We start from the raw sequence: 12737 nt of genomic DNA on the forward strand, positions 1-12737 counted from the left end.
TACTTTTTTCACTGGTTGAAAAATTCTCTTTTTAACACTTAAAATCATTATTAGTTGTCATTTTTTCGATTACGTTCCAGTGCCTTTAATTTATACAAAAAAGTACAAAAAAATGCAAAGAATACAAAAAAAAAATACAAAAGAAATACAAAAAATCTCTTTTCTTGAGAAAATAGAGAAAAATCCATCCCTTGGTTCAAAATTTACCCCTTAAAATGAAAAAAAACAACGATAGAAAGTAAAAAGAAAAAATTAGCAAAACTTTGGCAAATTTATTTTTCAATTTAAAAAATACAAAATAAAAATTGAATTTTAAAAATTTCTGCAAGGGTACGTCACTGACCCAACCGGTGTGGTGGAATAAATACAAGTATCATGGTGGGGGGTCGTGTTGAACCAATCGTAGAAGGGATTTGAGAGGTCTTTACAGGAAGCGCTTTCGTAGCGGGAACGGTTGCCGCGAACTTGAAGCGGCATTCGCACGTGGACCATCGTCGCTACCGGTAGTGTGCAACAATATTGTTTTTTTTTTAATCAAAGTACAAAAATAGAAATATAAAATTAAATAAACAATTTACGTCGTATATATTGCGTCACGGTTCTTAAAAAGAAAAATTCTAATTCTTATCTCTCTCGCTGCCAGAAAATTTTATTCGTAGGGAGTATATATCGAGAAAATTACGCATTGGCTTCATTTTGCTCACCCGGTCATCGACGAGAGTGCATTGTTGCTGGTTATATTTTTATTTATTTATTTTTCTTTTTTCCTTCTTTTTTTTTGCATATATTTATATAATACAACAACAACAACTATTGTGTTAATTCTGTGCCATTTCTTGAATAGTGTGATTAAATTTCCTTTTATTTATTTTCATTTCTTTCGTGTGCTTTATCTTTGGATTATAAAAGGATAAATTCAACCAAGTGAAGTTCATTTAAATCGAAGAAACGAAAATGTAAGTTTTCTTTTTTACTTGATATTAAAAATTGACTATAAGTTTAGATTTATAGGAAAAAAAAATTGAAATTTTTATCTAAATTCAAATATTTTTGATCACTTTCCGCTTTTTTTAAAAGCCGCAAACTTTTCGGAATTTTTTCCCCCTTTGTTGTTTATTTTGAATTTTTTTTTAATTGAATCGTAAATTTAGAAAAAAGCTCGACTCCGAAAAGCGTAAGAGTCATTTTCGCATTAAAATGCAAGCGAAAATGACTCTTACGTTCTTCGGAGTTGATCCCTTTTACAAATTTACGTTATAATTCAAAAAACTTAACAATTATTAAATTTTCAATTCTGTTTTGTATTTTTTTTTTTTAGTATTTATTGAACTTTAAAACTTTCACTATTATCAAACATTGAAAATTGAAGTTCAGATTCAGTTCGCAAGAATTTTTTTTTTTTTTCTTCTCATTCTTATTTTATTCTCAGCTCGAAAAATATTGAATCGCAATTTTATATTTATAGAAAATTGCATGGATTTGCACAATATTATTGCATGATTCACTCAATGGGGATAGAACTATAATTATGGTTTAAAATTCCCTCGCAAATGAAGTAACAGGTTCGCGAAGATATATTTTCACTTTCTACTCTTTTATAATAGAAATTTCTTTTTATACTTCAACTTTTGAATTCATTATTTTATTAGTTATTACGTTTTTCGTTTCTATTATCAAAATTCAAATCTCTGCCTATAAGATACTTGTGACGAAAAAAAAAACTAACAAAGAATCTTATATGGGTGTATAAAATCAGGGATGATGGGGAGATTCTATCAGATGAGGAAGGGTAAATTAATGCTTTTGTCGGTAAGGGGAGAAAATACATTTGCAGAACGAAATAGTAGAGAATTTTCGATTTATTGTATAAATTATTTTTGTTGATTATAATTTTAATCCTAGTTTTAATGCTAATTTTAATTCTAATTTTAAAAATTTCAAAAATTTTAATAATTTTAATGCTGTTTTAATGTTAATTTTATTTCTAGATTTTAAGACTAATTTTAATGCTAATTTTAATCCTAATTCGTATATTTCACAAATTTTCAAAGATAGAATCAAATTAAATTAATTAAAGAAAATTAAAATACAAATTTAATTTTTACTTTGTGGTATAATTATAAAAAAGAACATAAATTTTCATTTGTAAATTATAGTTTCGAGTATGTTTGATACTTGAAAAGGCAAATTTTCGTGTATACTTAAAAATATTTGCAAACTGTAATTTTAGAACAATATATTATAATTATAGATAATTTATTGTTTTATATTTGTGCTAAGGAAAGAAGTTATCTATGAAGATAAAAAAAAGTCACTGACCAACCTTAAGCACTTCTTAGTTAATATTAAAAGCTTATTATGTATTCCCCTTATAAATAAAAAATTAACTTAAATATTTGGAAAACAAATATTTATTTCAAGTTTTTTCCCAAAATTTCTATTCGACTTTGGAAAATTTTGAAATTAAAAATTTTCAATTAATTTACATATTCTTGAGAATTTAAAATACCCTAAAAAGTACTTTTTTCTTCAAAGTTTTTGAACTGAAAGACTTTATTGTTATGACAATAAGAAAAAAAAATGCAGCTCGATACAAAAAAAGGGACAAGTTTTTTTGCCTGCGAGGATTCTATGGGAACGTGAAATTATGATTTAGAATTATTTTCAGACGTTGACAAAAAAATATCGTATTTCGTTTTTTTTTCTGTCACCAAAAGGGTAGTTGTGTTCTATATTTACATTGAAATATTGAGGGGAAAAAAAATTCTTGTAAAAAATTGATATTATTAACCAATTCGATAATTATATAAGAAAATTTATTTCGGTATTACTTTTTGAAAAAAATACATATTAGTATAATGGAATTCAAAATTATACAATTTAAAATAATTTCGACTTCATTGTTGACACAATCGTTTAGTTAAAATTTACGATGTTCACTTGACGCGACACCTTTGCTTTAATGTTATTTGGCATCGCACATCAGACAGAATAATTAATTTAAAAATATTGAAAGATCAAGTATTCACTGAATATTGTACATTTCGCTCTATTTTTAGTTTTACACAAATTTTTTTTTATTATGAATTTTTGAATTTTTAATAATATAATATTTTTCTCGACGAAATTAAATTCTTTCGTGTGTAAAAATGGATAATATTTATTTGAAAATATTTTTTTGTAGTTTTTTAAAAGCTTTCAAAATCCTTTATAATAAAACGGTTATTTTTTTATTCAATTACTTTTAATATTAATTAGGTAATTAATTAAATTAATAATAATAGTTTCCAACGCTGACTAGGAATATTTCTTTAAATAGATCTTTTTGTATAAATTTAAAAAAAGAATTTGAAAAAAGGGATAAATCTTCTTTTTAAAAAAAAAAACGAATTATATTTTTTTAAATAGATTTTTTGAATAGATTTTTTTTTTTAAAATTAAAAAAATAGAATTTGAAAAAGAGAACAAAAGTCTTAATTTTCGAAAATAAAAGTAATTTTGCAAAATATATACGAATGGTCGAACAATATGGCGACAAAGAGGACTAACAGAAGCACTGCGGGCACGTGTTCTCCACAACGTTTATTAATAAACTCGCAGTCGGTCGACGATTTGTGAGCTTATAACGAGATCATGAAGCTTTGCAGCTTTGTTAATTCTCTTTTAAAACTTATCTAATTTTGAAGACAATTTTTGAGAATTTTGCGATTTAATGATTTGGAAAAAAATATTACTTGTTATTGGTGATTATAAAGACATTGATACCTAGAATTATTATAATTTTTTTGACGATATTATTCAGTAATACAAATATAAAATATTACGAGCAATTTTCAACCGAAATTGTTAGTTTAAGAAGACAGGGAAATTATTATCATTATTGAAAAAAAGTCGTACTTCTATATTCATGTATGCTTATAAATTGACGCAATCAGAAGAAGGAATCTAGAGGGTGTTCTTGAGTGTTCAACACCCTTAAGTGCCTCTTATATTGACAAATAATTTCAACTTGTAAAAAATTTCTTCAGAATAATATTGTGACACAGTTTTCTTTTGTTTTCTCCCTACTGTTCTGTTTGATTATGCAATTAATCTCTATATAATTTTTATTTCTTATTTATTCTCGGTTTTTGAATATTTAATTTTCAATTCTGTTGAAATTAAATTTTTATTGAATTCAATTCAATTTTAATTTAATTCAATTAATTTCGATTTTTAGTTCGATTTGATTCATTTTCTGATACAATTGAATTTAATTCCTATTTCTTATGGTACAATTCAATTTTCTAAAAACTTTTTTTTTTTTTTTTTGGAACAAAAACAAGTGGGATTTCTTTTCCTTTTTGTTCGTTTGGCAAAAGAAACACAGTTAGAAATCCTCTTCGAAAGATTATGATGATCCTCTAGCAGCTTCTTCAACAGAAAAAAAGAGAATTTAGTATTTGTGACGCTCTATGAAGAAAGGTAGTTAAAAAGAAAAAACATTTTAGTTCGTTGAAATCAGACTTTAGGTTATGTTTGTAATTTTTCGAATAAAAATAAACAAAGATGATCAACTCTCAATATAAACCATTGATGTTTATAGTTCTTTATTACATCTAAAATAATTAATAAAAAATAATTTTAGTTATAAATTAAACACGCAGAAACTTTTAATTAAGTTAAAAATAGCATAAACTTAACCTTAAAATGCATTGCTTCTTAGGTACCTGATGTCTTCGGAGAGTGTAACATTTTCTTTTGTCTTTTAGTATTTTTTCTAATCTAATCTATTCTTTCTTTATATCTAAATTAAATGTTTTTTTAAATTTTACACATTTGGGTAAAAAGTGATCCAATTTGTAGTAGAATTTCACTCTTTATACTTTGTGTGAAATTTTTTCAAAAACAGACATTTTATTTTTATTTTTATATGCAATTTTTCTTACATCTGTTTCAAATAAATATTAGTTTATTTGTTTTAAATAAAATATTCATTTGCAACAAATAACATTTTTTTAAATATACATTTTTATTTAAACTAACTTTTTTCTCTTGGAGTGAATCTCTTTAGTATAATTAAAACATTTTTTTCTTGTTGTGTTGGACAACAAAATTCAGAATTTTCTTATGAATTCTAGAAATTAAATATTTTTCCAGTATTTTTGATAAAATTCTCTGAATTTTCCCTGGATTCCCTTATTTCCTTGACCTGTCTCAACCCTGACTATGTATTTTAAATATATTTTTACAAAATTAGCAGTTTTTTTTAGAAAAACATTCAAGTTTTTTTTATAAAAAAATATAATTACCTATTATAAATTTATTATTCAATAAGTTTTAAAATAAATATTTCTGTCTTTCTCACAAAATAACCATTGTTTAAAAAAAATACTTTTTAATAATAAAAAAATTCAAAATTATTTGAGGCTTTCTCCACAAGATTTTTATTTGAAAATTAGATTTGGTTAGAATAATTTCTTTTTGATTCTGTCTCGAGAAGAATTTATACTTGTTTTATTTTGAGATTTGATGAAAATTACAAAAGTGATGAATTATTGAAATTTGATGTTTTCAAAAGAAGTGTTTTTTTCGAATGCGTTTTGTCCCTAAAAGATCAGAAGATAAAAAATAATAATGCAATAATGCATTAAATTTACACAATTTTGAAAAAAGTTAGTATTTTAGGATTTAATTACTTTTATTACTTTTTAAATATATTACTTTTAAAATATTACTACTTTTTAAATTAAAATTTAAAAAGTATTCAATTTCAGAGTATACATTTTTTTCGAAACCTAAAATTGAAACCAAAAAGTATAAAATTGATAAAAGAATTTATATTATTTCGATTCTCTTGATATGAATTTAAAATTTTCAATGAATTTCTATATTAATAGTTCAATAAATTATAATAAAAAGTATATTACAATACACTGGGGTGCGTACAAGTAACTTTCAATTTCATTAAAAAATTTTCACTTTTAATTTTCCATAAAATAAATGCTCATTTTCACTAAAAATTTTTTCACTTTCAATTTCACCCAAAACTTCTCACTGTCACTCAAAAATTTTCACTTTTCCTTTAAAATTGAAAATTTTCAAGAATTATTTGAGTAAAAATGAAAATATTTGAGTCAAAATGAAAGTAACAATAATTTTGTGAATGAATGTGAAAATTTTTTGAGTGAAAGTGATAACTTTTTAGGGGAAGTGAAAATTTGTTGAGTAAAGTCATTATTTTAATGAAAATGAGAATTTTTTGAAAGAATGTAAAGATTTTTTTGAAAGAATGTAAAAGTAAATGTATAAGAATTTTTTTAAGGGAAAGTGAAATTTTCTGAGTGAAACTGAACTTTTTCGAAGTAAAGTCAACATATTTTTAGTATAAGACTGCAAATTTTTTTAATCAATTTGAAAATCTTTTGAGTGAAAGTAAAAGTAGATATTTTTTGAACAAAAGTCAAATTTTCTTTTGGGGAAAGTGAACACATTTTTAGTGAAAGTGAAAATTTTCTGAGTGAAATTGAAAAGATTTGAGTGAAAGCAAAAGTAATAATTTTGTGACTGAATGTGACAATTTTATGAATGAAAGTGAAAACTTTTTAGGAAAAATTAGAAATTTTTTCAGTAAAGTCAAAATTATTTTATTGAAAATGATTTTTTCAGTGAATTTGAAGTGATAATTTTCTGTGTGAAAGTCGAGGTGAAAGTAAGAATTTTTTAGGGAAAGTGAAATTTTTTGAGTGAAAATGAACTTTTTCGAGTGAAGTCAAATTTCTTTTAGTAGGACTACGAATTTTTTTAATGAATGTGAAAATTTTTTTGAATTAACTTAAAAAATTTTCACATTCCTTAAAAAAATTTCTTACTTTTATTAAAAAAATTTTCACTTTCATTATAAAAATTCTCACTTCCATTCAAAATCAAGATTTCACACTTACACTCAATATTTTCATTCAAAAAATTCTCACTATTACTCAAAGAATATTTTATATTTTACTTTTAATTTTGAAGTGAAACTGAAAATTTTTTGAATAGCAGTGAGAATTTTTGGGTGAAATAGAAAATATTTTGAATTAAATTGAGAAATTTTAACAAAAATTAAAAGTGAAAATTTTATCAATGAAATTGATGAACGCACCCCTGCTAACAGAAAGAAATTTAGTAAGCAACTTATTTGCCCTAGAAATAAATATTTTTTTTGCGTCTCAATATATTCTATATAAGGAATAAAATAAAAAAAATATTTCCCAACTATAAAAACTATTCAATTTTGCATTTAAAAGAGCCAGAGTAAATAAAAAGAGCCAAACATTAAAATAGCCTCTCTCTTCGAATATTTTTTTTCGCTTGGAAAAACTCGAAAGGAAAGAATAAAATTTTCCCTTGAAATAATTCCGTTTCCTGTGATGGAAAAAAAAGCACGGCAATACCATATGGAATGGAAGCCAAATTAATGTCAGCTGCAGAATTTTAATTTCTTTCCCAGTGAGAAACCGTAGAGAAAGAGAAAGAGAAAGAGAGAAATAGAAAGGGAGGAAAGGGCATCATATTTTTCTAAATTCTAGTTGTTTGGGCTACACGGAACCATGACCTCGTTCATTTTTATGAAATCAGGAGGAAGTTTTCCAGCAATACGTTTATACATAGATATATAAATGCAGAGGGCAGTCTAGTGATTTGGAAAGAGGGCTCTTCGAACAGAACCCAGGTATAGAGGATTTTCGTACAAAAGTACATGGAGGCATAAGCCTCCATATGATTTTTAGAAAGGGCCTTGTTTGAAACTTAACTATATATACCGAAGGGTCTCTGCTTTTCATTGTGTACAACGGTACATACCTAGAGCCAATGGGCCTTTTAGTCCTCCTCCCTCCCCCTAATGCCCCCCCTTTCCTTGCCAACTTACTATCCGACCCTGCCAAGTGCTGGTTTACGGCAGATCCCTCAAAACTCAACAACAGCTGCTGTTACTGCTGCTGCAGAAAACCGGTGTATGTTTCTACAATCATATTATTTTTTTTCCTCGTATTTATGTGCGTATATTCGTCCTGTTTACATCGTCCAAGTTCCATGATGCACTTTTTTTTTCTTATATTAAACAATTGCGGCTGTTTATGGCGCAAGTTTAAGTATATGTTATTAATTTTTAATATTTCTTTCCAAATGAGTATATTTATAGTCTGAACTTGACTTTTTCATTTTACATTAAGGGCAATGTAGTACTAACCAAATGGTTATACTAACTAACAAAACCAGTGGTTAAAAAAACAACTGGTTTTCTTAAAAATTCTTAAAATCTTTGACAAAATTAAGGGAAGTGTTGTAGTATAGATGAAAGGATCTCTAACAGAATTAATACAAAAAAATTTGCTTTAAAATATTAGTTTTCATCAAGGATTTGTAACTAACCAAATGGTTAGTTCTACTAACTAACCGAACCAGTGGTTAAAACCAACTGGTTTTCATAAAGAAAAAGTAAAATCCTATAAATCTTTGATAAAATTAAGGGAAATGTTGTAGTATAGATGAAAGGATCTCTAACAGAATTAATACAAAAAAATTTGCTTTAAAATATTAGTTTTCATCAAGGATTTGTAACTAACCAAATGGTCAGTTTTACTAACTAACCGAACCAGTGGTTAAAACTAACTGGTTTTCATAAAGAAAAAGTAAAATCCTAAATCTTTGATAAAATTAAGGGAAATGTTATTTCAAGCGTCTAGACGAAAGAATCTCTAGTATAATTAGAACAACTTAGAAAATTCAATAGATTTCTTTGCTAATTCGATTGAAAAGTTAAAAGCGGACTTAAGAAAGATGATTTTTGATGTTAACAATGACATAAATAACAATGAGAACTAATATACTAGCAGCTTAACGTCTTTAATCTGTGTTCTATTGTTACTTGTTAATTTAGTTTTAATTATAGTATTAAATTTATTGTTAAGCACATTGTACGAAAGGATCTTAATAGAATATTAAATTTAAAATGTTTTATTAATAAAAATGTTAATCATAAAAATAAATAAAAAATAAATAAAAAATAAAATAAAGAAATAATTATATCAGAGATCCTCCCGTTTATGTTTGAAATAAAACTTTTCTGAATTTTATCAAAAATTATTTTATAATTTAAAAAAAAATTTCTATTTCTATCATTAATTGAACTTTACAGATTTAAAATTGGATTTATTTGAAATATTTTTGCGAATAATTTTATTTAAAAATTCAAATAATAATGGAATTTCATGAGTTGAGCTTTTTAATTTTTATATAATAGATGAATAACTAGGAAAATTTGCTGTTTATAATTTATTATAATTAGGTATATAAATGACACCAAACTTTTATTTTCAAAAATCATTTTCAATTTTTGAATAATTTCAGATAGGATATTTGAAAAAATTCAACTTTAACAAAATTCTTTAAAATTCAATTATTTTCAAAAAAAAAAAATTAAATAAAATTCTTTGTACGAGAAACAATTATTTTCAATATACATACCATTGTAATTAAATTCCCTGTAAAAATTTGTAAGAATTCTATTATTTTCATACGCAAATAATAAAATTCAAATTCATAAAATTATTTTCAGTATATAATTTTAATAAAATTTCTCGAAAGAATTCAATTAGAAAAATTTAATTTTTTTCAATAAATTATTTTAATTGAATTTCTACTCAAAAGAAATTAATTATTTTCACGAAATTTCCATAAAATTTTTCAATACAAAATTGAATTATTTTAATAACATTCTAATAAAATTCTAAGCAAAAATTAAATTATTTTTAATTCAAAATTATAAAAAGTTACAGAAATTACAAAAATTGGTATAAAAATTAATATAAAATGTTGTAAAATTGTTATATTTTAAAATATAAAACATTTCACATATATAAAATAGTGAAAAATAAATAAATTTATATGAATTTATTTTATGCTATAATATTAACACAAAACTTATTCTCTGAATTTGAATTAGTAAATATATGAACTGATTAGAATAAAGGTGGTACTAAATTTCTAAAAATTAATTTTTTAATTCTAAATAAAACAAGATATTAAAATAAATAAAAAATTCTGTTTTTCTTAAAAAATAAATTTCAAAAAAGTTTATTTTGCATTATTATCTGAATAAGCTAGCTTTTTGAAACATTTTTTTGAAATTGGTTACATTTTTAAATATATACATTTAATTGAAAATATTTCAAATTATTCGAAATTTCATGTAATTGTCTTGTAAACAAGTGGATTTTTAGAAATATTTTAGGTAAACTTTTTAAATATAATAAAAAATTTTGAGGAACTTTCTAATAAAATATTAAAAATAATTGAATTAGAAAAGAATTGTCTTGTAAACAAGTGGATTTTGGAAAAATTTTACTTTTAGGCGACTTTCTTTGAAATAATTGAATTTTTGAGAAATTTTCTAAAATAATATTGAAAATAATTGAACTAGAGAAGAATTATCTTGTAAACCAAGTGGATTTTTAGAAATATTTTAGGTAAACTTCTTGGAAATAATTGAATTTTTAAGGAATTTTCTTAAAAAATATTAAAAATAATTCAGGGTGCCGATCGAAGAACCGGTTATAATTATTTTTGTCAAACAAATAAAAAATTAAAAAGTTTCTCCAAAAATTATGATTTTAAAATTATAATTTTTGAAGGGACTTTTTTGTAATTTTTATACAAATACGAAATGCTTAAAAGAAATTAAAATTTTACATCCTTTTTTATTTTAGAAGCGAAGCATTTTGATCATTAAAAAATTATATCCGACTCTTCGATTGGAATCCTCAATTATTTTTAATATTTTTTGAGAAAGTTCCTTAAAAATTCAATTATTTCAAGGAACTTTCGCAAAAAATATTAAAAATAATAGAATTTGCGAAGAAGTGTTTTATTGTAAAGGAGTGGATTTTAGAAAAATTTAAATTTTATGCCACCTTTTTTGAAAGAATTTAATTTTTAAGGAACTTTCTCAATAAATATTAAAAAGTATTGAATTAGAGAAGAAATTTAGTTAAATTTTCCTATAGAAAATAATGGATTTAAAATCTTGTAAATAATTTTTGTGAGTTTTTCTTTATGACCAAGAATTTTTTTAATCAAAAAAGCGGTCACCCTGAATATTATTCACAGTATCAATAATCAAAATATTGCTTATATTTTTTAATGAAAAAATTTTTTCTGCACATATCAAATTGAGACAAAAAACGAATCAAAATTGTTGCGAAGCAACGTTTTGATTTGTTTTTTGTCTCAATTTGATATCTGCAGAAAAACTGTAATTTTATTCGTACTTTTAATTATATTTTATGAATTTTTATTTTCTCATCACATGAGAAGGTATTAATTTTGGATGAATTTTGACTTTTGCTAATTTGTTTCTTTATTTTTTTGAGAATGAATTTTTACATTCTCATCACATGAGAAGTTGAAATTTGACTTTTGCTAATTCTTTTCTTCATTTTTTTTTTGTTGCAGACAATCATTCCAGTCAATATCAATGCTACGCAGTCTGTGATAAAGAGTTGTTTTTTTTTTAAGGAGGGAGATTGAATAGGAGGTGAGGGTTTGCTGGTTGAAAAACCAGCAATTTGTCATTATCCTGTCGGGCGACATAGGTACACATTTTTTGAGGATGCTGATGCCTGGAGCAGCAGGTCTCAGTGCCGTAGGTGCTGTGGGTGCACCAGCTCCTGAGGATTTGGTCACTGGTTTGGGTGCCTTGGCTGGAACGACACCACAACAAAAGGATACCACGTGGACAAAATTATTTGTCGGTGGTTTGCCATATCACACAACAGACAAAAGTCTCAGGGAACATTTTAATGTTTATGGCGATATTGAGGAGGCCGTTGTTATCACAGACAGACAAACCGGTAAAAGCAGAGGTTATGGTTTCGTAAGTATTCTTTTTCCAATTTCTTTTATTTAGTTTCTTATTTACACAGTTTTTCTTCAGATATCAAAATTGGGACAAAAAATGAATCAAAAGTGTCGCCTCGCAACACTTTTGATTTTTTTTTTTTTGTCTCAATTTAATATCCTAAAGTCAAAACGTTGTTTCGTAATATTTTTGATTTATTTTTTTGTTTTAATTTAATAGAAAAACTGTGTTAAAATATATTATTATAAATAATAATATTTAGTTAATTATCATTTAATTACTTTGCCCATTTCCCTTTTTTTTGTCCATTTTGAGTAACTTTTGTGAAAAAACGATTAAATATGGAACGAGATCGAATCCGGCCGCCATGTTGTCTAGCGTATCGATTCGGCGATCTTCGGAAATGTTCGTTCACCCTCGCCTTGTGAACTACGCCTTGTAACCGTCAATTCATGAATAACTAACGGATTTTCGTAAACAGACTAGTAATTATGATTAGCGATTAATGATATTTTCTTTCTAATTGTCACGATTCGACCTAATTAAACAACATTAAAAAAAAATTCCCTCAGGTTCGTAGATATTAACTTCATTTCTAAGTATTAAAATATTTAATTATATACTGTATTCTCATTATACATTGTAATCTAATTATAGATATAAAAAAATATATACTATATATAATTAGAAATTGAAAATATTTTTATAAAAAATAAAAATTTCATTAAAAAAAGAAAAGTAATAACTTTTGAATGAAATTGAAAATGAAAAAATTTCTTTACAACTAAAAAACTATTTTTAAACATAAAAGGAATTCGTTAATAATAACTAAGAAATTACTTTGCAATTAAAAAAA

The 12737-nt window shown here is 24.6% G+C and overlaps 1 protein-coding gene across 3 annotated transcripts in view; it reads left to right on the plus strand.

Annotated features, from left to right (window-relative positions):
- The first annotated feature begins 439 nt into the window (after positions 1–439).
- Positions 440–12737, plus strand: part of LOC122503915 (RNA-binding protein 24-B-like) — a 44431-nt gene continuing 32133 nt past the window's right edge. The window contains exons 1-3 of one of the 3 annotated variants that reach the window (XM_043614688.1): positions 440–734; positions 910–956; positions 11476–11896. In XM_043614688.1, the coding sequence (XP_043470623.1) occupies positions 11633–11896 (264 nt within the window). In that variant the 5' untranslated portion in view covers positions 440–734; positions 910–956; positions 11476–11632. Of the gene's footprint in view, positions 957–11475; positions 11897–12737 lie in introns of all 3 variants that reach the window. The other 2 variants (XM_043614695.1, XM_043614702.1) reach the window with 2 other exon arrangements.

This window comes from Leptopilina heterotoma, unplaced genomic scaffold (genome assembly GCF_015476425.1).
Source record: "Leptopilina heterotoma isolate Lh14 unplaced genomic scaffold, ASM1547642v1 Lhet_11, whole genome shotgun sequence".
Lineage (NCBI taxonomy): Eukaryota > Metazoa > Arthropoda > Insecta > Hymenoptera > Figitidae > Leptopilina > Leptopilina heterotoma.